At 37.5% G+C, this 27833-nt stretch overlaps 1 protein-coding gene across 9 annotated transcripts in view; it reads right to left on the reverse strand.

Moving 5' to 3' along the window:
- The window catches only part of nrxn2a (neurexin 2a), a 467328-nt gene that overhangs the window by 239580 nt on the left and 199915 nt on the right, over positions 1-27833 (reverse strand). For all 9 annotated transcript variants that reach the window (XM_065287129.2, XM_065287128.1, XM_065287126.2 and 6 more), the window contains 5 exons: positions 27530-27649; positions 25079-25460; positions 14132-14322; positions 4572-4745; positions 1634-1756 (listed from right to left, as the gene is read on the reverse strand). In XM_065287129.2, the coding sequence (XP_065143201.1) occupies positions 1634-1756; positions 4572-4745; positions 14132-14322; positions 25079-25460; positions 27530-27649 (990 nt within the window). The remainder of the gene's footprint in view (positions 1-1633; positions 1757-4571; positions 4746-14131; positions 14323-25078; positions 25461-27529; positions 27650-27833) is intronic.

The raw sequence follows: 27833 nt of genomic DNA on the forward strand, positions 1-27833 counted from the left end.
ATTTATTCATAATCATAAAGTCATATATTTCTTATGCGCATGAATCTGTATTTTAAGTCAAAAAATGTAATTTTGCAAAAAGATGAGCCGGTCTACATCTCTTGGTGAAACTTAACTTGTCAGGAGAGGCACTCATTATGATTTTGTTTCGAATAATCCAGTGTTGGTAACTTAATATAAGAAATATTTCATATACTGCATACTGTATGTCCCCACATGGAGATCTGAAGAAAATACGGTTATGGATCCTAGAGAAGCCATGCTGGTAAATTTTCCATAAAGGAAATAAGGAATAAGCAGGACAGGACATCACACACATCAAGAAGAGTCAGACTATCATTCTTACATTCTGACTTTAATCATATAAATGTATGCCTAATAAATGTACTTTACTAGATAATGGAAAATATATTAGCACTTTTTTTTAAAGCAGAGGGTCTGTCTTTCACAGGGGCGTCGGACTGGGGGTAAAACCAGTACTGATTACCAGGGCCCCAAAGGAAGAGAGGGCCCTTGAAAAGTCTGAAATATATTATGGGGTGGGGGCCCATCAGGACTGCCTATGCATAGGGCCCAGGATCTTGTGCAACGCCCCGGTCTTTCATTTGATATACTGTATTGTATGATTATATATTTTAATAAGAACATTTTCAGGAAGGCATTAAACTTCATGGAAAAGCATGGAAAATGCTTGCGCTTGCTGGCAACTAAAAAAAAAACACTAGCGGGGAAAGAGTTAATTCACATGCCAAAGACAATTTTCACTTGCAATAGGTGTTAATTTTGGACCCTATTTTGGTTCCCAATATACATATTAGCACCACTCCACTGAGATGTGGGGCAAAAGCTGATAGGCTTCATTTGCGGTCGAGTCAACCTATATAATAAGAATAACAGTCTGATATAATAGAACAGATTAATGTCAAGCAGCGCAAATGCTTAATGATTCTAATCAGACAGAGGTCCATTACATGCTGTGTATTTTGATTGGGTAAAATTAAAAATAATTTGATATCAGCACAATAAAATCTAAAAATTAATTTAGCTAAATTAAACGGCTTAGTTAAATCTCTCCAGCTGTGCAATAAACCCTTTGTTTTCGAATATATAAAAAACACATGCGCACCTGCTATTTTGTTTCTATTGGAATGTTTAGGCAAGCAAACCCTACAGTATTTATCTTTATTTAGCTCATTAAGCCAGTCTCCAGAGTGGTATTGTCAAAATATGGGCATGTTATGGGCAAACAAAATCTGCATCGTGAGCAAGGCCACTTTGTGACTGTAGGGATGGATATTTAATTGTGTGTGGAGTATCACAGATACAGTAATAAAAACTCACAGTTCCACCTCCAAGCTTTTTATAATTGCAACATTTTAAAAAAGCAGCACAAATTTCTTCTGCTGCCAGTTTGGGGGTCACCTAAACCATTACTTGGTCTTTATGAATATTATCTAGTGGCCCTCGCTAATTAGGATTGTTTAAAGGCGTGTTTAAAAGACTGCATTGCAGTGCATTGAATGTGCACCTCTGATCTAATCATAAGAGAAGCCTCGAACGGCTTTTAAGGTGATTAAACAAACCTTCTGTATAAATCCCTTTAATCCCGACAAAAGAGCATAGCACTACTCACGGTCACTGCAGAGTGGACCTCCGTATGTCGTCATGGTGCAGTCGCAGTTAAACCCCTCCCACTGCTGCAGACACACTCCCTGATTGGAGCACGAGTCCTCTGTGCAGGTAGTGCCAGGGCCAGCTGAAACGAACAGGAAATGCAAAGATGCATCACTACATTTATGACCAGTCACAGAAAGGAGGGAAACAAGTCGGATTTTGGGCATTTTGAGTTATTCACAGATTCCGAAAGTGCGGTTTCTAAGCTTTCCAATGATGTGTAACACATGAAAATCTGATACGATTTGGAGAAGTTGTGGCCATTTGAATATAACACATTCAAGAAAGAGAATGCTGAGAAAATTGAGAAAGAAGAGTTAAAACTTTTCCCTGCCTGGAGAGACAATAGGGCTCATTTACATCTCATTTAGCTAAGCCATACCCCCTGTAAAGCCGTTTTGAGATACAGTTCTAGCATCATATGTTGTATTTTGTGACAGAAGTCCGGATGACAACATGCAAAAATAAACAGGACTTTTTACATTTGTGTCGAATCCAGTCTGTTTCAGATGTGTGAATCATCCAATGACCATTTTTTGTCCACAAATGTGTATAATCCGTGAAATATAGATATATAGTCTATTGTTTACATCGGATTTCGCATGACCGTCTGGTAATAGAATATAATATACAATCTGAGGACTATTTACATCGTAACATATAAGGGTATATGAGATTACACTCCTGTAATTTACATTCCGTTAAACACACGAACCTTAAAAATGTTTGTATTTAAAATAGGGAGGTAGTATAATCCAAACAGCGCCGTCGAAAACGTGACATCCTTTAGGAATTTAACCAATCGCTCGCTCGTTCCTCCATCAGCCAATGACTTTGTGGAAAATATTGATAGACTAAACATGTAGCCAATTATATAACGAATTCAACGATCTCTGTGTGAAAAAGTGTGTGTGTTTGACTTGATGCTGCGCTGCAAGAACTGACAGAGAGATGACGTCAAAGTACAGCGAGAGCGAGTCCAAATTAAACTACTCCGTAAGATTTCTTGAAGAGCTCTCGCGGTACTTTGACGTCATCCGACTGTGGCGCCACATAAAGTAAGGGACGCTGACTGTTATTTGTTCTGCCCCAGTTTCTTTTATTTTTCTTTTGTTTTTTGTGCGCCAAGCTTCGTTTACAGTCTGGGGAGACGCACGCTATAAGAAAAAAAAACTTAGCAAACATGTCTGAGGAAAAGGTCAGCCACGTCACGTGACTTCACGCGGTTCACAACAGAGCCGGAAGAGAAGACAATGCTGAATAAAGTCGTAATTCTTGCTATTTTTGGACCAAAATGTATTTTTGATGCCCACTGATGTCACATGCACTACTTTGATGATGTTTTTATTACCTTTCTGGACATGGAAACCGTACATAGATTTTCAATGGAGGAGACAGAAAGCTCTTTGACTAAATTTAACGTGAAAACATCTTAAACCGTGTTCCGAAGATGAACGGAGGTCTTCCGAGTTTAGAACGACATAAGGGTGAGTCATTACTTACATTATTTTCATTTTTGGGCGAACTATCCTTATTAAGTAGTCACGTTGTTCCCTTTGGGGGCGAAAACACAAGACGCTTATACTGTATGTAAATATACACACAGACAATGACGCCCCCCGCTGCACGCTAGAATCTCCGGAAAAACAAGCCTATTTTAACCGCAAAATGTACGCTTTTAAATATACAAAAACTGCTATCTCAAACATGGAGAAGCTTCTTCGTGATCCCAACTAACAGATTCTGCAATAAAACGAAAATCACACTTCGGATTCTCATTATCTCGAAACTTGTGCTGCTGACTTGTGTCACTGGTTTCCGTGACGGGTCACATTTATCCACTTAAATGGAAACTCCACTTTTTTTTCAATAGCAGGGGACTATTTTTGGGCACTGTGTACAGTAATATCACTACGCCTGCTGCAGCCATGTTACGGCAGCAAAGTCCTTGATTATTACGCCAGTTTGAGAGTATATTTCCTAGCCATATCGGCCTAGAAAATCGCAACTTTTAATTTTCCGTCTGTCTTAGTACACGATGTAACTACAGAAGAGTCAAGTTTCAAATAGGAAAAATATCAAACTCTTTAGTTATTTTTTAGCGTGATGCTAACAGTCTAATCAGATTCAGTGGATTGTGCCAAGTTATGCTAAAAGTGGTACCACCAGACCCAGAGATCAGCTGAATGGATTCCAAAATGGTAAGAATCAAATGTTTAACTCTAGAGGAGCTGGAAAATGAGCATATTTTCAAAAAAAGTGGAGTGTCCCTTTAATAGTTGCTTTTAAAGTAATATCAGTACAGTATCTGTTAACTATTCTGTTAGCTATAACATGCAACATATTTTATTATATATTTATTTATTTCTCCAATTGTATTGACCCAAATAGATCAGTTTAAAAAAAATAGGTGGTATATTTACTATGAACTTACTTTACATATTATATGTTTAGTCGAAAAAGGTGAATTTAAAATAACGTTTGTAAATAATTTTATTTCAGATGGACAGGGAAAACAGTGGAACTTTGTAGTGTGTACAAAATATAAACTGTAAATAAATCACAATGCTGTATAAAGTGACATCAGTTGTAATAAGAGCGATTTTCATTGTGTAACTCAGTGGTTCACAACTCCAGTCCTCGGGCCCCCCCTCCCAAAACATTTTAGATGTCTCCATATATAAAACACCTGATTCAGTTCATCAGCTTGTTAGTGTGTTCATTTAGGAAAACGTCTCAAACATTCTGAAAGGAGTCTAATGAGTGGAATCAGGTGTTTCATATCAGGAGACATCTAAAACATTCTGGGAGGGGGAGTTGAGAACCACTCGTGTAACCGCTGCATTTTGTGTAAAGCACAAATGTTAAAACTTATTGAAACTTAGCAGTGAACTGACCTTCACAGCCTCTCTCCACCTGACCCACCCGGTGCAGAGCATCAGCAATGAGGTCCGGCAACCTGCCGTTCAGATCCACTGAGGCCAGGCAGCCCTGGTACCCGTCCCGAGACGCTATGAGCTTGGGCAGACTGTTGTACATGCTCTTCCCCACGCCTCCAACGTACAGCTCTCCTACACAACACACAGAAACAACACTTCACGTTTGAATGACGTCCCTCATGCTAACTGGAGCTTTATAAGGTGGGCTCATCCTGTGCGATTCTGCGATGAGCTGAATATGTGATCTTCTCTTTTTAAACCAATTCCCTGCTGATGAAGGCTAATACCGAGGAACCTTTGATGTTGAGAACAAAAAGAAAAACAGGGTTGTCATGAAACAGAATATAATTACGTAACATCAAAGTTGCCCTTGAGCCGTAAAGGAAACATGTGGAAACGCATGTGCGAGGATGAAAATAAAACACGATGCCATACAAACATACAAGTCGGTAAATAGCTGTTTGGGTGTATGGAAGCTGAGTGCTCAGACTGGGATTTGGGAATTGAAATGACTGGGCTCTCCGACACAGTACAAAATGTCCCTGCGTCTGCTTCTCAAAGCTGACTGATGCAATGTGTTCTGAGGACTCATTGTAGACTATACTGAAATGGGAAAGTACTGGGGGAATTCACCTACATTTCTAATGTTGTGAATGCTTTAATGTAAATTCTCAGTAGGGTTTGATGTGAACGCAGCATCTATGCAGTATTGAATGCATACATCTAGATTTTTTTCAAATGTATAAGGCATTACAGTAGGTTACTTTCTTGTTAAAAACAAACTAAAGTCATTTATTCAGTAAGTACATAATTAGTATTCAAAACGGTCTCCCTATCTTATCATGATTCACAACGCTAAGATTATAAAAATGATTATAAGCTGGGCTGTTGGGTCGGATTTTGTGGAAAATGTCAGTTGGTACTTGTAAGGTTGTTTTGAACAAAAATATCCAAAATCCGACTTTGTCCGACTTGCAGGGGCGAATTTAGTGATTTGGGGGCCCAAGGCAAATCCTAGTGTTGGGAACCCAACCCATGCCCCCTTTACCTACCTGTAATGCTATCCATACTGTTTCTGTATTAAATTTTTTTTTTTTTTAATACTATGATTACATTTTTTACTAACCTTACTGCAGTACCCCATTGTGTTAAAAAGATGGGCATAACATTTGTGTACCTTTTACTTTCTTTGTACAGAATTTCTTTAATATATTTCCATCTAATGCCACATCCACAATATATTTTAAATGAAAAAAACTTTGTATTCAAATAAACATAATAGGACAAGACAAAATTTTTTAAAGAATGCATTAATGGATGTAGAAAACTCTATCCCTAGAGATAAACAAGGGGTAAAGCGTCAAATAGTGCTCCTGCATAACATTATATAAACTGTTTTTTAATTAATGAACTACACAGATGTCATCTATCCGTTAAAGGAATATTCAATTTTCTTAAAAGAAAAATCCAGATAATTTACTCACCACCATGTCATCCAAAATGTTGATGTCTTTCTTTGTTCAGTCGAGAAGAAATTATGTTTTTTGAGGAAAACATTGCAGGATTTTTCTCATTTTAATGGACTTTAATACAGCCCAACATTTAATACTTAACTTAACACTTAACAGTTTTTTCAACGGAGTTTCAAAGGACTATAAACGATCCCAAACGAGGCATTAGGGTCTTATCTAGCGAAACGATTGTCATTTTTGACAAGAACAATAAAAAATATGCTCTTTTAAACCCCAACTTTTCGTCTTAATAATTATTAAGACGAATGAGTTAATTATTAATGAGTTAATAATTATTATAAAATATGCATTTGAATTTTAAACAGCTAATAGTCATATAAAAAAGATAAAGTACCGAGGTCATGTTCATTTATCGTGCTTGCTTGAGTCAATATAGTCATTATCGCCAAAGGACAAATAATGTAAAACTTACAATCAAGCAAAAAAGCATACTGTTAAAAATATATAATAACTGTTTTCCAAGTTTAATGTTGTCACATACTGAAAGATATAAAGCACCGTATATGTTGTAAAAAAAACTTAAAAATTGTATTTAATAAAAATAACATCCAGTATTAACTTACAGTACATCTGTGGTTTCAACACAACTACAGTCATGCTACAAAACACAGTTTCAGGCTCTAAGATACTGTACGCGCTGCTCCTTCATTCGTTTCTTTTATTAATTCTTTCATTCTGCAAATATATATTGCGGAAGACGTTTCAAAGATGTTTGGGGACCTTCAGACAAACATTCAGCAAGCAGACTGTATTTAGAGGGCATTGTTTGCCAGTGAAATGCAATTTCCAACCGAGCTCTGCCTGCAAGACAGGCAATTACACTTTAAAACTGACAAGCAAGAATACATATGGCAATTTTCGTCCCACGGATGAAGAGTGCGCTCTCACCCTGATTGTTTGCTGAAATCTGCTCTTTTTCCACTTCACTTTGAATAAGACCAATTAGACCTCCATTAAAACTCTTCCATTTGTACAAACCTCTGCACTTTAATTTTTTCTGTACCGATATGTTGCAATCCCTCAATATAACTTTTCCCTTTTCATTAATGGGCCCTTAACCTGGTTCACTTCAACTAATTGCCCTCAGAGCCACTTCAGCAAAAACAGAGGCTATAACTCCACCCCTCACAATGACATAATCATGACTATTATACAATTTAATACCATAGCCTCAGGATGTTATCAGCTGAGGTGAAGATGTCCATCCAGTAACTTACAAGAGGACAGCAAATCTACAACTGAAACACTTGCACATTTTTAAAATACTGTATATGACCCAGTCTGTGAAAACCAAGTTGTCATTGGTCATTTTTCTGTGATTTACTGTTTTCTACATAAAATCAGCCTAAATTCTGATGTCTAATCCTCCTTGATATATTTTTTATTGACTGAGTAAGGTAAAGATTGAAATCAATGTAAAATCAGACATTGATGCTACTAATCTTACAATTCGATTATGAGACTTCAACCTGGACAGAGGCAGGAACTGAACCTACATCGACTACATGAGCACCAAAGCTTAATAACCATAACGTCTCCACAAAAAGCTTTCCTAAATTAGCAGATGCTGTATAAGAGCCAGCTCATCTTCACACTTATGCTCAGACGAGGAAGCTCAGTATGCTTTACACAGAATAGCCCATGCATGGTTATTAGCTCTGTATGTCTCACTGTTATGCAAAGACTATTAAAGAGACTTCAATCACAATATTCAATTATACACCCAATAGTTTTTTTCATTAGTCATTCAATGGATGGCTGGGCAGCGGGTGAGCGGAGCTGCTTTTGTGGACGAGACAGAGCAAAATCAATTGCTTTCATATGAAGGAACTGCAGAGAGATTGTAAAAATGACATCTCCAGTCATGCGTCTCTGTTGAGTAATGATGAAGCAATATCCCAGCTGGATAAAAATGGAAAGCAAAGAGAAACACCTTTAGCTGTGGTCTATAACCATTGACCGGAGGATTAGACATCATACAACTGCTTTCAATATCACACACTGTGCTTCTGTGGCCTAAAGGTTTCCACTTGGTATTTGTGTGTATGTGTGTGTGTGTGTGCCTGGTAATCGCTACGGTGTGGGGACCAAATGTCCCAATTTTTTGACCTTGTCCTCAGGAGAAAACAAGCTTATAAATCAAACAGAATTATGTTTTTTGAAAATCTGAAAAGTTTTCTGAAAAGAAATTAGGTTAGGAGAAGGTATGCCCCACCTCCATATGACCCATCCTAACTTTCTGTTTCAGTGGAAATTAGGTCAACGCATTAAACAAAACTGCTATATATTTTATTCGGGTTGCCGGTTGTTTGCAGGGGCTAACTGGGTGATTGCTACAGTACTTGCCCAAGTGATAGTTTCTAAATATGGCTGGGGAGACCAATTCAAAGCTATGGCCCTACAGGTATGGCATTCCATAGATATGTACACTAGATGTCGCCTTGACTACGGCAGTTCATTGGACTGAATGCGTAAAATAGAGCCGCCATCTTGAAACAGAGGAACCCCGCATCGGCATCATTGTAGGCGATGGTGTAACGGAAAAAATCACCATAAATCGTCATGAATGCGATTTTCTTGGTTTTCTTTTGGTTCGTTTCAACAGTCAGACATGTATTTAGCATTGAATCAAAAAAAGTTTTGATATTATGAAAATCTATTTTTTCTAACCATAATGCATAGTGCTAGTAGGCCTAACATCAATACGCAGCACAAAAGTCTGGCATCGTCCATGAATTCGAAGTACAGGCGGAGATACCTAGCTACTTCCTATGACAAGACCCCTGTTCCAAGATGGCAGCAGTTTTGACGCATGCTTAAAGGCGACATCTAGGCTGTTTCTCAATGTCAAGGAAGGATCCTCGGAAGCTCGAATTTCGAGGATGCTACGTCATCAACATCTGTCGAAGGACTGTTCCAATGTCCAGGATCCTCGGAATTTCAGCCAATGACTGAGTCCTTCGTTCGAGAAACATCCCATATGGAAAGGATGCATATGTGTATCCTTTGCGCTCGTCGCATGCTGAAATCACTCACAATCCTATGCGCGCAGCTCCGAAAGCACACCTTTAATTGACGCAATGACGCAATGAGGTGCACTTGCTAGCCTGTTCCATATACGTGTTCTCCAAATGCTTAAGAGGAGCCTCGCCTAGCCTCTGAAGGAAGTGACTTGTAAGGACTAGTCCTGCCAAGGAAGTATCCTTGACATTGAGAAACGGCCCTAGTGTATATTTCTATGATGGCATTCAAGGAAAATCAGTGGCATTTTCTCACCAATTTTATCCACATTTATTTAGCTCCCATAGAGGTAAACATTTAATTTGTACCGTTTTGGTATCCATTCAGCTGATCTCCGGGACTAGCGGTATTACTTTTACCATAGCTAAGCACAATCCATTGAATCTGATTAGACCATTAGCATCCCACTCAAAAATAACCAAAGAGTTTCAATATTTTCCAATTTAAAACTGGACTCTTCTGTAGTTACATTGTGTACCTCGATCTTCTAGGCTGATATGGCTGGGAACTATACTCTCATTCCGGCTTAATAATTAATTTTTCGTTGGTCTTAGTACACAATGTAATCACAAAATATCGAAACTCTTTGGTTATTTTTTTAGGCGCGATGCTAATGGTCTAATCAGATTCAATGGATTATGCTAACCTATGCTAAAAGTGGTACCGCCAGAAACGGAGATCGGCTCAATGGATTCCAAAACGGTAAAAATCAAATGTTTAACTCTAGGGGAGCTGGAAAATGAGCACATTTAAAAAAAAAACAGTGGAGTGTCCCTTTAAGCAAAGTAATATTACCCTGCATGGTTTGAGGTATTAATCATATATGTATTTATTAAAATCCCAAAACCCTAAATATGAAAAGTCCTGTAATAGGGCTTCTTTCTTTAGCAGGCAGCACCAGTTCTGTATGATGTGTAGACGACACCAAATTTGACCTGTTTGCCTTAACGAAAAAATTCATTACTGAACTCGTCCACATTCACATTTTATACGAACACCTGCTTTCTCCTCACACCTGGGAAACAGCATTTCGATTTCAAGTCGATAAAGCATATTTTTAGAAAACATTCCGGAGGCAGTTCCTCGAGGAGGAAAACACCTCAATTATCGGACAGCGAGCGCTCTCTGCATATGCTGTTCCAACACCCATAACAGGTCAAGCATCACTTTTTCGCTGGATCCATCACAACACCATCACATCTCAGCTCACCTTCCAGCTTGAGGATGTTCATTTTACACTTCACAGACGAGCACTGGACTCTGGGGATTGCTACGCCACTCTCCATTCTCCCTGGTATAATTGCTTGAACAATTACAACTGACACGTACTGTGAAGTTATTCGTTTGAAGTTGAAAGGACTTGTTCTGGGGACGCCGAATAAAAAAGGGTCTTGGAGAACGACAGCAAGAGTTAGAACTTTATGACCTTATTTGATTTGGGCTTTATTACACTTGTGCTTTAAGCAGCATGATGGCGTACAGTTAGATTTAGCAATTCAATGATGTAAGACCTTGAAGCTTTAAACCTTGTTCTTTCTCGACGTATGATGATTTAGTGTTCAATGCTTTAAAAGACCTTTACCACAGATAACCTTTAGAGTCATTTAGTGCAACTAAAAGGATGATTTTTTTTAAAGGAAAACACCACTGTTTTTTAATATTTTACTATGTTCTTATCTCAACTTAGACAAATTAATACAACCAATCTTTTTTTCAATGCGTGCACTTAATCTTTGTACAGCGCTGTGTGAATGGGTTAGCATTTAGCCTAGCCCCATTAATTTCTTAGGATCCAAACAGGGATGAATTTAGAAGCCACCAAACACTTCCATATTTTCCCTATTTAAAGAAAATAAAACATGGCAATTTTTGAAGCGGATAAAAACGAGAACTATTTTGTATGGCGGAGGAGCACTTATGCTATGTAACGTGTAACACCAAACGTGTAGCATCGCGTTGATCGCTCTAGATTACTTGTGGGATTTAACTTTGGGTCATGCATATTCTTCGCTTGAGTTGAATATTTTTTAGTTTGAGGTGAATAGCGCCGCCCAATTCACGTCATTCGCATCGCCCCATGCAAGGACATGTCTGATCGCATCTTTGCCTTGACTTTGTATGTAATCTACTTGCGCAAATTGTTGAACTCTCGTTTGGTGTGTATGCCCCACTAGTTTGCAACACTTTAACCTCGGGTGCAGTAATATTGACAGAAGATTGAGCGAGAGGAGTAGTCAGGAGGGATGATGTTACTGTGCGCTGAGGTCGAAGTGCTGCAAACGAAGTGCTCTTCCACCATACAATATAGTTTTCATTTTTTACATAAACTATATTGATTAAAGCCGTCACTTAATGAACTGTATTGTTTTTTTTACCTAAGAATGAGCCACTTTTATTTACAGCATGCGTCCCCTTACATGGAAGTCATTGCAATGATTCTGCAGTTGTCCTTAATGGACAAACTGTTCCACAGAGCGCGTTTTGTCCCTACGTTGTCTCAGACGACAACATGTTCGTCCTGTGGCAGCTAGCTTCTTATTGCATTTCGAAATTGAGGTTGTTTGACATTTACCATCTCACCACTCGATGCTGCTAAAAACCCACATTACACCTTTAAAAGTAGCCTATTATTTTTATTTTTCTACACATTATTGATTCCTTTTAATGGTGATAAAGTGATTGTCGCATGTCGGGCTAAAATAGTTAAAAAGAATACACTGGAATGAACTAAACTGACCTTCAGATAAAAATGTTTTAAGAAAACATTTCTAAACTGATGTATGCATTCCTTGAAAATCCTCATTAGATTTTTACCGTTTTGGAATCCATTCAGTCGATCTCCTGTTCTGGCGGTACCACTTTTAGCATAGCTTAGCACAATCCATTGAATCTGATTAGACCATTAGCATTGTGCAAAAAAATAACCAAAGAGTTTCAATATTTTTCCTATTTAAAACCATTTATCTATAGTTACATCGTGTACTAAGACGGACAGAAAATTATAGACCGATATGGCTAGGAACTATACTCTCATTTTGGCATAATAATCAAGGACTTTGCTGCCGTACCATGGCTGCAGGAGGCGCAATGGTATTATGCAGTGCCCAAAATAGTCCTCTGCAAGGGACTATTTTCAGGTGCTGCATAATATCATTGCAGCCATAGTCGGAAATCGCAACTTTTAATTTTCCGTCGGTCTTAGTACAAGACGTAACTACAGACGATTCAAGTTTTAAATAGGAAAAATATCGAAACTCTAGTTGAGAGCGATGCTAACGGTCTAATCAGATTCAATGGATTGTGCTAAGCTATGCTAAAAGTGGTACCGCCAGACACGGAGATCAGCTTAGTGGATTCCAAAACGGCAAAAATCAAATGAAAATGAGCATATTTTCAAAAAAGTGTAGTGTCCTTTTAAATGTTTAGGTTTAATACAGTACAATTATTATTTATTTGAATTAGCATATTTAAGCTTGTAAAAGATCTAATAGCGAGTGCTCTTCATGTGTTAAGTGCTCTTCGTCTAATTCTGTGGAAGGACTATTTAATTCCACAGTGCACATAAATAACGAAACACTGAACAAACAGGAACTATATGATGTGTGCTAATAGCTCGAAATCGGCATCCTTCTGTTTCCAGACTAAAATAGAAATAAAACATCTGACTGACTCGTCTCCACTTTCTTATCGACTAACGCATGAAATAAAGGCTGTCTGCCAAGATCTGCACTTTGACGCCAGTGATAGCTCATAGTGAAAACTGAGAATGAAAGGCCTTAGTTATTGCTATGGCAATGGCTATGGCTGCTGTCGTTTTAATTCAAATCTTTAATTCACCCATAAAAAGAACACGTGTGAATGCATACATGTATATTTAATATGCTATATTTTCAAGTCCATTTCCTGTCCTGTTATCTAAATAAACATGATTGCATTTTTGGGCACCGATTTAAGCAACACTTGCCTGAGATGAAACAAAAAAACTAAGTTTGGGTACCGAATTATGCAAAGTCAGTTGTTGTGTTTTTCTCTTTTCCCCGAAGGAACTGCTCTTTGTGTTTCTAATTACAGCCAAAACTGTGAAGAAATCTACAGCTAGGGTTGAGAAATACTGCAAGGTAGATTTCAGAAGCAACATGATTTATACAAGGCGCTAGAAGCTATGTAAATACCCATCAGGAAAGAGTATTCATTAAAGCAGTGGGCTGAAATCAAACCCAGGATTAGTGTAAAACTAAAAATATGTATTCAGGCGTACCTAAGAATGAGGTAAGTCATGCCTGCATGAGGTAAGTGATAAGTACTTAACATCTATAAATAGCCAAATGATGAATAACGTATGAGAATAAGGTTGGAGCATACATTTGGCTTTTATCCAAAGTTACAGATTTGATCAGTATCTGTGTTTTAAACCGCTAATGCAATAATCTACCAATTGTGCTCATAACCCCATATTCAGTCAGATGGCTTGTGGTGAATGTGTAATAGCTTCCATTGATACTGTATGCATTAACAAGCATTATCATGTTATGCTAAACTAGTGTTGACCTAATTAACCAAATTTACATCTTTTGTTGCATTGTCCGACAGAATTCACATTTGTTTAATGAGGTTTATGCACTAGATAGAAACAACTGAATAAGCAATGCAGTTTTCACATCTTTTTGCATCACGGTGGACTTCAAAGGGCTTGCAGACTCAAAGAGGTTGCTGAACACTGGCCATACAGTATTTTATATAAAGTAAGACAAAAAAGTCGTGCTTTGCATAGATCACTCAGAAACAAAATAAATAAATAAATATCAAGCACACCACCACAGTATATTATGTCCAGCGAATGAATGACACAACACACTGAATTGGCTGTTGTTCTGTCACTCACAGCCTTAATTGCACTCGCTACCAACAGAAAATGACATTCAGTCAAACTAAAGTCCATAGTTGGATACTTAGGAGGGGTGGTACCTTTCAGGTCCAGGTTGCGGGCTCCGTTGGAGTGCTGGGTGACGGTGCGGGAGTCTATCTTGAGCGTGTGCACGTTGCTGTCGTCACGGGACACCATCACGTTGTGCCACTGGTTATCATTGAGCGGCTTGTCAGAGTTGCCCTTCATGAGCGACGGCCCATTGCCCAAGTCAAACACATAATGGATGTACCTGCAACACATCAGTTGCCCTGTCAATCACACAGCCCAGTGGAATCAGGCAAGCCTCTTTATGATGACAATGCTGCCTTTTTGCTTTAAAATCAATAGCTGTAATAAGGCTTGAAATACTGCCACAGACAGCCTTCCATCCTGCCAGATATTCGGCAACTCGGCTCTGTGACCACAATAGTTTATAGGCCCAATGCATTTTGAAGGGGCCTCAATATATCACTTACCGACCATTTTAGGGCTTAAAATATCTTGGTGAAAATTTGACTTCTTGTGTTTAACTTCTCATTTTGACTAAAAATATTTTATTATTTATGTTTATTATTTATCTAAAACTACCTCCAGGTACATGTACAGTAAAAGATAACATTTTCATACTTTATAACCTATTTATGTAGCCTATATTAAAAATAGCTTACTGTTTAAATTCATATAAAATAATTCCTAACCAAGAGATTAAAACTAGTTTAGTCTCTCTCTTAAAAAAACAAAACAATCTTTTATCTTTGTTTTCCTATTTTCAAACACTTCTTTGCTCTAAATTAAATATTTGTATGCTGTGTGAGTCATCTTAGAGCAGTGTGCTTTCGTTCATTACTGAAGATTTTTTAAGTGCCCATATTATGAAAAACTCACTTTTTCTGGGTTTTGTGGTGTTCTTTTGTGTCTCTGGTGCTTCCACACGCATACAAACTTGGAAAAAAATCCATCCATGCTGTTTTGAGTGAGATACAGGTTTCTGAATGTCCTCTGCCTTGAGTCTCAGATTGCACCGTTTTAAACTTAGCGGCGTTGTGACGTAACTAGCCTTGTCTTCACATTCTGTTTGAATTTTCCCGCCCACCACCCCACTTGCAGGTAGCTATAGAGCACAGAGCAGTCTGTAATTATACTCCCGCCTTCTTATAAAAACAAAGTTTTAATGCGTGTTTATTGGAACCTAAAGTGTAATCTCATACAGTTTGTTACGATGCAAATAGTCCTCAGATTGTAGGCGATAAGACGTTCATGCGAAATCTGATGTAAACAACATACTATATATCTATATTTGACGGATTATCCGCATTTGTGGACAAAAATGGTAATTGGATGTATTTTATTGGACTTTCATGGATTATTCACACATCTGAAACAGACTGGATTCGATTTGCGATCGTAATATCAACACAAAAGGTAAGAAGTCACTTTTATATTTTGCATGTTGTCATCTGGACTTCACAAATCACAAAATACTCCTTTTTTATGCTAGAGCATCTGTATCTCAAAACAGAGACCATACATTGATGCTAATCCCGTAAATTATACCTTTTAAATGATGTATAGTAATGTTAATAATAATATTATTAATGTTTGTAGACAGTAGGCTATATAGATATTGTTAGCACCGTAAACTGTAATCATCCCACCCACGAATTGGTGCACGTCGAGTGGGTGAACTTGTGTGTGTGCTTTAGCAGTCATTTGCCATTGAGAACGATGAGGTGGCTAACCGCTATGCTAGTTAGTTTGCAGTGTGGTTTCCCCCTGCAAAGCCAGCGACCAGCTACCGTTGTTTTCGAAAGTTAAAAGAAATATTAAACTGCTTTAGTTTATAATTCTACATGAACTTACTAAGTAATAGCGTTTTGCCAAACTAACCAAGACCGGACCTTACCGACCCGGCTTTTCCGACAAGGCTAACGTACCCCCAAGTCTCTTATCACTTTCCCAAGATACGTCGGACCTCCCGCTAGCTTCTAGCAATTAGCATGATGTCCACAAGCATTATACATCCCCCGCCAGGTCTTAATTTTTAAAATAATGCGTTTGAAAATGTTTTATAACGGGAATATGTTAGCATTGTCCAGGGAAAACGAGTGTATTGTTGAGACTGCTACATCACAATTTACTCTGGAATCATTGTGTCATGGGTTTCTTCTCCTGGAATGTACTTATTAGTGATACTTTTATGCTTAATTTGTCTGTTGGCAATACATAAACCGTTAATAATAATATATAATATATAAAATAATAATACAGTCTGCACTGCTCGCGATAACATTGCACATGCACACATGACGTTAGTAGTGGGGGGTGGCCAAAGGAGCAGCAGCTCATAAATATGTAATGACCACCTCAAACGACACAATCTGAAATGCACTGAAACAGAGGCTACTAGAGATAGGTAACAATCTTTTCCTTCGAGCTATTTAGAGCAAACAACTTTTGAAACATGCTTTATGGAACTCATACACCTATTTAACTTGTGGAAAAGCAGTCATAAGATGGGGACTTTAAGTGAAAATAAATGTGATAAGTGAACCAAGCTGCAGTTGGCCACTATCAATGCTATCTCATGGCGTTATTTACATTCGTACATATTTTACGAGCTGGCTAATTCGTATTAATTCGTACGACCACATTTGTTCATCTTTGAACGATTTGCGTTTGCCCCTGCATTTGCTTTTTTAAATGATAATTGTATGTTTATGTACGATTCACTTTGTGCGAAATAGCCAACTCGTAAAATCCGTAAAAAAAACGGATCAATGCTCTATTCAAACCAATGACGACAGCTGGAAAAAATGCTTATACTGGCTAATATTGGTTGATGCCGACAAGGTCGTAGAAATATCATACATCCCTTATATTCATATAAGCTGTAAATACTGCACTTTGCAAATGCTAATAGCTTGTGTCAGGTTGTTTAGGTTTGATGTCAGCACATACAGTCCATTAATATACAGCTGAATTGGATCAGTGTGAGCTGTATGATAGAAAGACAGCAAGGGAGCTGGCCAGGTACAGACCGTGTGTATTAGACTGTGTGTGTGTTTGAGAGAGAAAGAGAGACCTTGAGGGAGCTAGTCAGGGACAGACTGTGTGTATTTGACTGTGAGAGAAAGAGAGAGAGGGCAAGAGAGATTGAGTTCTCATTAGCGCGCTCTCATTTCACATGCTTGTGCAGACTCCTGTGAGAGGCAAGGCCACCTGCTGTCTAATTGCTTACTGAATGACTGGCTTTCTGGACCACTGAAACTGGGGAAGTTAAACATCTGAGCCGCATTCCCCTTTATCACTATTAATTTTTGCCCAGTGGAATAAAACACATTTTAGACCAAATCAAGTTTTTTTCTACTCTTGTTTGTGATAAGTAGTGTGGCTGAACATTCCCTGTTGTGAGACATTTTCTTACTAGACTGAAGGGAGAAATATCTGAGCCGAGACTGATGATCTCCCACGTGGCGTTTCAGTTGTGTGGGTTGTAAATAAATACAATATTGTTAATCAAAAACACTTTACATGTGGTTAAATTTTGCACTTTTCTTTCAAGCCTATCAGTGCTCACTTTATCTTCTTTAAACAATAAAGCAATAAAAACACACACAGTGTGGCATAACTTGAAAAATACCTTTAAGGAGTTAAATTGAAATAAAACAAAAATTATCACAAATTAATTATTGTTTTCGTTTTTGATACACAGTATACTATTTCATTTGACACCTTTAAAAAAAACATCTTTAATCATTATGTAAATGCAACTAAACAGTGAAAACTAGCGGCACTGAGAAACTGAATGCCATTTAAAGTAGTTCAGTCATATCAGTGAACGCATTAGCGCTAATCTACACTCTTAGAACGGATGTGTTAAAACAACACAATCAGTGTTAGTTTATAGGGACAACACACTAAATGAGTTGTCCCAGAATACACACATCTGTTATTATTGGAACAACACATTTTACGTTACGTTTAACACAAAATCAACACAAAATGACCCATAATGTTTTAAGAGCATAACACAAAAATATGTAAAAAATTAACACATCCTTTCTTAGAGTGTACACTTTTAGAAAGTATTTACACATCTTTGTGTGTTAAGCTTTTTAACACATAGGGGGCCCTATTGTAACGATCTAAAACGCAAGTGCAAAGCGCAAGTGAGTTTGTGGGCGGATCTTGGGCGCTGTTGCTATTTTCCCGGCCGGAGAAATAACTCTTGCGCCGGGCGCAAATCAATAAGGGGTTGGTCTGAAGTAGGTTCATTATTCATAGGTGTGGTTTGGGCGTAACGTCAAATAAACCAATCAGAACGCTATCCAACATTCCCTTTAACGCAAGGGCGCAAGTTCCATGGCGGGTTGCTATTATTATGACGGATTTACCAGGCACACGCCAGGAGCGGTTTATAGCCGAGGAGACAGACGTTCTTGTAAGAGCAGTCAAAGACAGAGAAGTTGTTTTGTATGGGGATGGGAGAAACCCGCCCAAATCAGCGTTGGTTAAACAGGTGTGGGAGGAAATAGCCACAATTGTCTCATTAGCTGGCATCCCCATCGTTGCGCCAAGCGCTACAATGATGTCAGGAGACGGGGGAATCCCAAGCTTGCCAGCATAAATCGGGCACGCGGTGTAACGGGAAGTGGATCGGCCTCTACACAGCACCTGACGCCAGCAGAGGACGTCACTGCGTCCACCCTCACGACTGAAAGGGTTTGGGGGCTTTGAAATCGGACCCAAGAAACGTAAGCAAGGTCCAACCCCAAAGTAAACTTACAAACAAGTTCATATACATTAAGGTTTCTTATGAAAACTTTTTAATTATTATTTACATAAAATAAATGTAATACAGCCACACAACAAACTTATGAAAATATTTTAATCGTTATTTGCATGACTTTAGACTAGTTTTTTTTGGTCAGTGGCGCAATTGTTTTTTGAAACTGCAAAATAGCATCAGGGATGTATTGCGCCGCAACACGCCTCCTTTTTTGCGCTGAACCGCCCAGGGAGCGCAAGTTCATTCCCTAGTTTGCCGACGTGCGTCTGTGGAGGGAAAAACCCGCTGTGCGCCGGTGCAAAATACGAATGATACATGCGTCACTGACAAAGTCAATTGCGCTGGGTGCAAGATAGGGCCCTATGTGTCATCTTGTGTTGATTTTGTGTTAAAATAAAACACAAGTTGTGTTAAAGAAACACAAAATGTGTTGTTTCAATAATAACACAGAGATGGGTGGACATTTAGTGTGTTGTCCCAGAATCAACACTAATGTGTTGTTTTTAACACGATCGTTCTAAGAGTGTCGAAAACAGATAAACTTAGAAAACTAATCTAATACATTTTAAAGCAATTTTGCTTTTAAAAGACGTCTAAATGGCCGTCCAAACACAGCCTAGATGTCTAGGCTAAAACGATGTAAAATTTGGGCTGTCAGTAAAAAATTATTAGACATCTAACCTTGGCACAAAATTAAATGAAATAAAATAAATGAAACCAAACACCTTGTAATCATTGTCGATCTTTCATACATGATGGAGTATCATAAATCCTGCAAGTTATTTTGACAAAACTGACATGTAACCAAATTTAAGTTTATTTTGGCTTAGAGTGCACTCTTAGAACGCATATGTTAAAAACAACACATTAGTGTTAATTTAGGGACAACACACTAAGGGCCAGATTTACTAAACGTGGCAATTTCAAAAAAGTGTTTATATCTGCGGGTTATTTACCAGAAAGCGCAAATTAAATATTAACAGGCGCAACAGCTGATATAACAGGCGCAACAGCTGATTTCCATAATGGCCAACGCAATCTACTAAAAGCAGCGCAAATTAGTTCAGGGTCACAAATAAGCAGAGCTGATGATGTGCGCTTGAGTTCGGCACCAAGGACATCTCAGCGGGTGTGAAATCCCAGCTAACAAAGCCATAGTACACTGAAAACAACTGGAGGACAAAAAAAGGAAGGTTTACAAGAAGTTTTGAAACGTCTGGTATTGTGTGACCTCTCCTCTTTATTTCCTCCAGCAAAGAATAATAAAAAAATTGGCTTGGCAAACAATATTTTTGAATAATAGGTTCCTCTGACATTATATGTTAAAACAATTCTCTGCATTGTATCACACGTTCTCTGATCTCTGTGATGCCTCTTTTTTTTTACCAATAATTGCAACCATTTCATGCCGATGATCGATACAGGCTGTCGATTTTCTTGAGACGATATTTGTAGCCGATACTGCTTTTGCTCACTCAATTTACATCATAAAATGACACGATGATTATGCCAAATGTTACAAGTCTCAATTTAAAAACGTAACATTTATTGAACTTAAAAAAACATTATTAACATAAATATAACATAAATTTTAACAAAGTAAAAACAGGTGAGGGTGCTTTGGAACCATGAACTGCGCTCTCCACAATGACGAGGAACTATCAGCAAAGGATATTGATTTCTAGCACTTTACTACTTTAAATATAGATTAGAAATAAAAACCTGCTTTGTCCAGCTATGATCCGCTGTTAAGCCGAGCTTTCGATGTTGTCATGTAAAGGTTGGTTGTTTTTAGCCACATGACCTGTAATCGCTTGCGGCTTCCAGCACTCTGTCTGTAAATAATGGCGGAAAAAATCGGCGAACACGGCAGCCACGTATCAGCCGATGCCGACACACATAAAACTCGCAAAAATAAGTCCAATATATTGGTCGGCCAAAAAAATATCGGTCTATCACTACTTCAAATGTACATATTGGCAGTTCAAAGATACATATTTGTACCTAAATGGTACATGTTAGGACCTTTTTTTAATGGGTACTGCCCCAGTGACAGCTATGTATCTTTATTTTTGACAGTGTAGTTTGTGCTGGCGCAAGCTGTTAGTAAATCTGGCACTAAATGCATATACCAGAATAAACACATCTCTCTGTTTTTATCAAAACAACACATTTTGTGTTACTTTTAACACACCTTGTGTTTTATTTGAACACAACATCAACACAAAATGACACATAATTTGTTAAAATGACACATAGGGATGGTTTCCCAGACAATGGTTATTTTAAGCCAGTACTAGGCCTTAGTTTAATTAGAAAATATAACTAGTTTTAACAAACATGCCCTCCTATAAACATTACTTGTGTGCATTTTGAGGCAAAAGAACAGAAGTTTGGACAGGACATTTATTTTAGTCAATCTAATCCCTGTCTGGGAAACCACCCAGGCCGTCGCTAGACCCCTTTTACTGGGGCACGTGCCCCCCTGTAAATCTTCTGTGCCCCACTGTAAATCTCAAGTTTACATTTTAGCAGTTAACTTGAGCATTAATTTTCAAATATAATCGAGGCAAAACGGATCTATATGCAATGTAGTTACCCACTTCACGTTTGAAAAAGCGACGCAGCAGTCGCACTGTCGTCCAGGTAAGGCTACGCAATTGAGTTGACTTATGAAAACATGAAGAGACAAAAAAAAACATGAAGAGAAATATTTTCTCTGCTGTCATTATTTTCAAACATTTTATGCCTCCAAACACTTTAATAATGTTAAGCATATGAAGGTACTTATACAGATATATGCCCCAGTATAGCTTTATATCTAGCAACGCCGCTGAAACCGCCCCTATGTGTTATTTTAACACATTATGTGTTGATTTTGTGTTGAAAACAGATTTGAAATTTGTGTTTTTTACAGTCTAAAGCATTAAGACAAATTTATCTGGTTGAATTTCAAACAGCTGTATTTATGTTCAAGGCTAGAAAAAATTTATTGCCTGGCAATATACATAAAAAAAATACTCATACTCAACATACTCAAATCAATGAACAGCACTAATAAAGCCCCATTCTTACAGTTAATTTCATTAACTAAAAAAGTTGGTTTAGGGTTTAGTTACTCTTTTAATAGGATTATACAAAAATATTTGTAAAAAATCAACCTATTCTTTCTTAAAGTGTAGTAAAAAAATTCTCACTTTTGAACAGAAAGTGTTGCAGTAAACCATACATCATTCAGCTAACATGACATATTATATTATATTAAATATTAAACACTTTAAAAAATATATCAAACAATGCTTCTCACTGATCTACCTCACCTGCAACCTGACTTCAAGTGTCATTCCAGTAGTTATATAAGAGGAAAGATGAAAGAATTTCAAGTTATCTAGGAACTCGGCATGAAACTTATAATCATGCAATCATTGCAAACGAATGAAAACTAAACTAAATTTAAAAGCAAACTAAAAATAAAATCTACATTAAACTATATTAATTCTGCTCTGGATATGTTTTGACTAAGTATAGCACAGAAAGCCACAGCAGTGGCTGAGGTTAAGAATAGCTATCCAAGCAACAGCGTAAATTGCTCTTGATTGATGGGCACACGCAGTTGCCGTCGTGTGCGCTTGAGGAGAACCTCACGAGAAGCGCGCTCCAATACCGATCACCATTTACGCATATCCAGAAGCAACTCTGAATTTGTATAAATTTAAATACAGCCCCTATCCTGTGATGAATCATCAAACGTTCCTCCTCCTTGTACCTTTAACTAAATGCCAAGGAGACAAATGTGTGAATCTCATAATGCGACTTGACTCACCCTCCTACGGCTGTGATTCACATCCAAGTAATGTTTGTTAACAAATCACAAACTTAAACACACTCTTTAGTTCAGTGGCGTAACTGCATTTGAATGTCTCTTATATTATAATTTGCTATAGTAAACTGGCTGCTTACAGTTGATCATTTGAATATGTACTGGGACTTGTGGGAACACGCAAGTTGTTGTGGTAATGTCGGCGTCTTTCTATCTTATTAAAACAGCAGCGTGATTGTTTTGTCGGAAAGGTTTCTGACCGGCAAAGCTGTTTGAGATGAAACTCTCATGAGATGTTGATGTTTGTTTGTCGAAAGATGATTTAAACAACAGATTGTGTTTTGTACCGGAGGGGAAGTTTGAGCTGTTGTGGGAAATCTCTCTGTATTACTGAAATATCATATGGTTAAAAGAACATAAAAAATATACTTTAAGTTGTTAAGCAAACTGATCCCAGGGTTTGGACCGGATTTGTTTTGTTAACAAACTCAAGTTTACTGTGTTTGATTGTCCAACAACAGTATTCATTTTCACAAAATATATTTTTATAATAAAGTCTAGATTTGAAAAGAAGTACAAGGAAGGCTTAAAAGCTCATATTTCATTTTAAAGGTCACATTATAAACACATATATTCAACAAGACCTGTTTCTGTTTTCACATCTTTGTTCTTTGCAACCTTAATCCAGGACTAGTCCCTAAATATACTAAATTTAAGTAGTGTTTACAAACAAACCTAAAAAAAAAAAACAATACTTGTGTTAATCTTGAGATGTATGATGTATGTTAAAGCGACACTCCACTTTTTTTGAAAATATGCTCATTTTCCAGCTCCAATAGCGTTAAACATTTGATTTTTACCGTTTTGAAATTGTGTCTGGCGCTAGCACTTTTAGCATAGCTTAGCATAATCCATTGAATCTGATTAGACCATTAGCATCACGCTCGAAAATAACCAAAGAGTTTCCAAAAAGCAAAGATATTAGTGCCCGAAAACAGTCCCCTATTGAAAGTTACCAAAGGGACTACTTTCAGGCGCTGCATAATATCATTGCGCCTGCTGCAGCCATGTTACGACAGCAAAGTGCTTGATTATTACGCCAGAATGAGAGTATAGTTCCTAACCATATCTGCCTAGAAAATCGCAACTTTTAATTATTCGTCGTTCTTAGTACACGATGAAACTAAAGAACAGTCAAGTTTTAAATAGAAAAATATCGAAACTCTTATTTTTTAGCATGATGCTAACGGTCTAATCAGATTCAATAGATTATGCTAAGCTATGCTAAAAGTGATACCGCCAGACTCAGAGATCAGCTGAATGTTTTCAAAACGGTAAAAATCAAATGTTTAACTCTAGGGGAGCTGGAAAATGAGCATATTTTCAAAAAAGTGGAGTGTCCCTTTAAGATATGTCAGTACAAGGTGTTTTTAAATTAAGGCAGTTTAAACATGCATTTTAGTTTGGGACTAACCCTGTCCGGGAAACTGCCCCATTAAGATCTTTCTATTCTCTGACTATTTCTGCCTGGCTCCATTGAGTTCCATTGTAAGTACCTATACTATAACCACTATAACCAAAGGTTAATATGTTGTCATGTAGTAATAGACATTGACTAGATGTCGATTGTGCTTAACTTGTATTGAATATTTCCCTTAATACGTTTTCTTGTTCTCTCTTTTTCTCCTGAGACCTCAGATCTCTATCACGCACAGCACCTCAAAGGCTTAATTTCATATTGTACTCAAATGTAATCCTTCCCTTTTCTTTTCTCAATCAGGTAGTGCTCTCTCTCTGTTAGAATAATTTCATAACATCCTCAATATTGTGCCTAATTTCAGCTTCTTATTTGTGCAGTATTGTTAAGAAATCTTCTATTCTTCTTTCTTCTTCATAGTTCCAACTTTATAGTTTAATTAAATGGCTTTTATTAATACGACTTTAATGCTGAATGCAGATTTTTTTGGGCAATATGATTATGGATAGCAGCAACGCTCCTTCCTGACTACTGCATAAAATCCTTTAGTAATGAATAGCTTTTATTTCTTATTCTAATTCAGATGGGTTTGAAAAAGATGACAGAGATGTAATCGTACAGTTCTGCTGTCATTTAAAGCTACGCTGTGCAATTTTTGGGATTGTTAAAGGGCACCTATTATGCCGTTTTTACAAGATGTAATGTAAGTCTCAGGTGTGCCCAAAACATGTCTGTAAAATTTCAGCTTAAAATACCCCACAAATAATTTATTACAGTATGTCCAAAAAGTATAAACAAAAAAGTTTGTTTGTTTGAGCATCCATAACATGCCGACCCATCTACTAAATGCTGGCTTAACCAAATACAGATGGGGAATTGTTTGATAACACTCATTATTATTGCATTTCAGTTCCACTCACCCTTTCACAAGTTCAATTACGATGAAGTCGCTTCCATCTCCAGAGTTAAACAGCATCAGGCCATCTGGGCTGGTGGTCTTGAACTGAAAGAAAAGGTGCATGGAAGCGTACGCCTGCAAAGTGGACAGCGCCACATAACTGGCCCGGTTCCGGAAACTGACCGGATCGGCCACGATGCGGCGCATGCCGAAGCGTGCGTTGAGCTCGCAGTAGGAGATGTCGCCGTTCTTGCACTGGTCCAGGTACGACATGCCGTTGAAAGAGAGGCCCTGCAGGTGGCCGATGAAGTTGGAAGGCATGACGGCGATAAAGCGGCGTTCGGTCATGATGCCCGTCTCTATGTGGTGGAACTCCAGCTGCGTGTGCGCTCCGCTCATCTGGCCTGTGGCGAAAGCGAACACGCTCGATTAGTCAGGTCTGGAAGTTGATGATATGAAGGAATGGCATGCTGCCTGAGCCCATCCCAAGGCAACTTCAGCTTTTGATGTCGAATTCAGAGCTAGATGTGCAGTAATGCTGAACTTGCACGTACAAGTTGAATTTGAAACTGAAAATGTGGTCTATGTGTAATCTTTCGGTTTATGCGTTTTGAACCTAGCAGACTATGATAGATTAACTTCACTGTCACGCCATGTTCTTACCAGACACAGCAGCAAACAATTTGTCTGCATGCAATTAAAAACATGAGAATGACTTGAAACACAGAAAGTTTGAACATATGTGATCCTGCACGTAAGAACCAAGAAAAAGTAATTTTATAGTATATAGTAGTTTTTGTGATTTAATGTTTTTTACATATCACCATCCTACATAATGTAATGTAATGTTTGATATTGACTGAGCAAGGTCATGTCAAAGATTAAAATCACTGATGGAAAACAAAGTTTAATGCTCCTCATCACATTCTTATTAGGGCTGTCAAAAGATTAATCTTGATTAATTGCATACGAAAGAAAAGTATGTTTTTTGCATAATATATTTGTGTGTGTATTGTGTGTAATTATTATGTATATACAAAAATATACGCATACATGTGTACATTTAAGAAAAAGTTATTTATGTATTTTTTGTGCTGGGCATAGATTAATCTAGATTAATTCATGTATTTTTTTGTGCTGGGCATAGATTAATCTAGATTAATCTCATACAAAATAAAAGTACTTTTTTGCATAATATAAGAGTTTGTGCTGTATTATTATGTATTTATAAATACACACACATTCTTGTATTTAAGAAACATTTACATGTGTATATATTTATTTATATTTTTATATATTCTATATTATATATAAGTAAAAAATGCATTTACATAATATTTACACAAGGCACAAACTCATATATTATGCAAAAAAATGACTTTTATTTTGTATGAGATTAATCTAGATTAATCTATGGCCAGCCCTAGTATTGTTTTATTTATAATATAGGTTTTATCAAAATGTAAACATATGTAGCACTTCGTGAATGTGTTAGCATTTAGCCTAGCCCCATTCATTCCTATGGCTACAAACAAAAGTTTTATTTTGTGCCACCATACTTACTCGTGTAATTACTCATGTCACAGTCTTTAAATAGGGAAAACATGAAAGCGTTTGGTGGCTTATAAATTCATCCCAGTTTGGATCCTAAGGAATGAATGGGGCTAGGCTAAATGCTAACACATTCACGAGGCGCTGTACAAAGATTAAAATTGCACGCATTGATAAAAGATAGGTATGTATTAAATTGTCTAAAATGAGGTAAGAACATAGTAAAATATTGAAAAACTGTGGTGTTTTCCTTTAAATACATACATGCATGTGTGTGTATTTATATATAAAATTATTACATACATTGCACACACATACATTATGCAAAACAAACCTTTAATTTGTATGCGATTAATCATGATTAATCTTTTGTTAGCTTTAATTCTATAAATATATTTAATTATAATAGATAATTATATTATGAGAATTTAGCCAGGATTTTCCAGCAGTGTCACATATTTGTTGCTTAATGTATTTTATGTGCAAAATTTTGGACAAGAATGATTTTATGGGTGGGGCTGACAAGCGTTATTGATTTTATTGCTTGACACTCTATTGTCAAGCACTTACATATTTGTTGTTTAATGTACAATTTAAATTGGTGAGGTTTACAAGCGAGACACAAATTATGTTTAACTGAATGATTCTCTATTGTGTCACTGCTGTTTAATGTACATGTAGGCATTTTGCAAACGCTTTTATCCAAAGCGACCTAAAAAAGTAAGAAAAACAACATAATGTGCTAATAATGTAATAATAGAAGGTTTTTGGACCACCAGAGGTATTCACAATGGGTGGGGCATACTAACACAATGCAGCAGAAACTGGTTTGGTTCGAATCTGGTTTGGACAACGTGCCTACAGTATGTAAAAATACAGTACAGTCAAATACAGTATAGGCAGTGTGAGGTTTTTTTCTTACCCTCCACGGTCACATTATCAACAGAGAGCTGCAGGCTCTTCCCACGGCGCACCACCTTCACAGAGTGCCATTCATTGTCATTCAGTTTATGCCCTGCGAACAGAGTCTCCGGTCCTTTACCTGCATAGAAAAAGGACCGAAGTCACACACCGCTGTAAGCTCTATCGCTTATCAAGAGAGCGCACCGTACCTCACGGCCTGGTGCTGCTCTCCCTCACACATGCACAAACTGACAGGACGTACAATATCTGCACACTTAAACATTTTCGGGAAGGCACCACAGAGAGTTCACACTCGCACAATG

Source organism: Paramisgurnus dabryanus, chromosome 18 (genome assembly GCF_030506205.2).
Source record: "Paramisgurnus dabryanus chromosome 18, PD_genome_1.1, whole genome shotgun sequence".
Taxonomy (NCBI): domain Eukaryota; kingdom Metazoa; phylum Chordata; class Actinopteri; order Cypriniformes; family Cobitidae; genus Paramisgurnus; species Paramisgurnus dabryanus.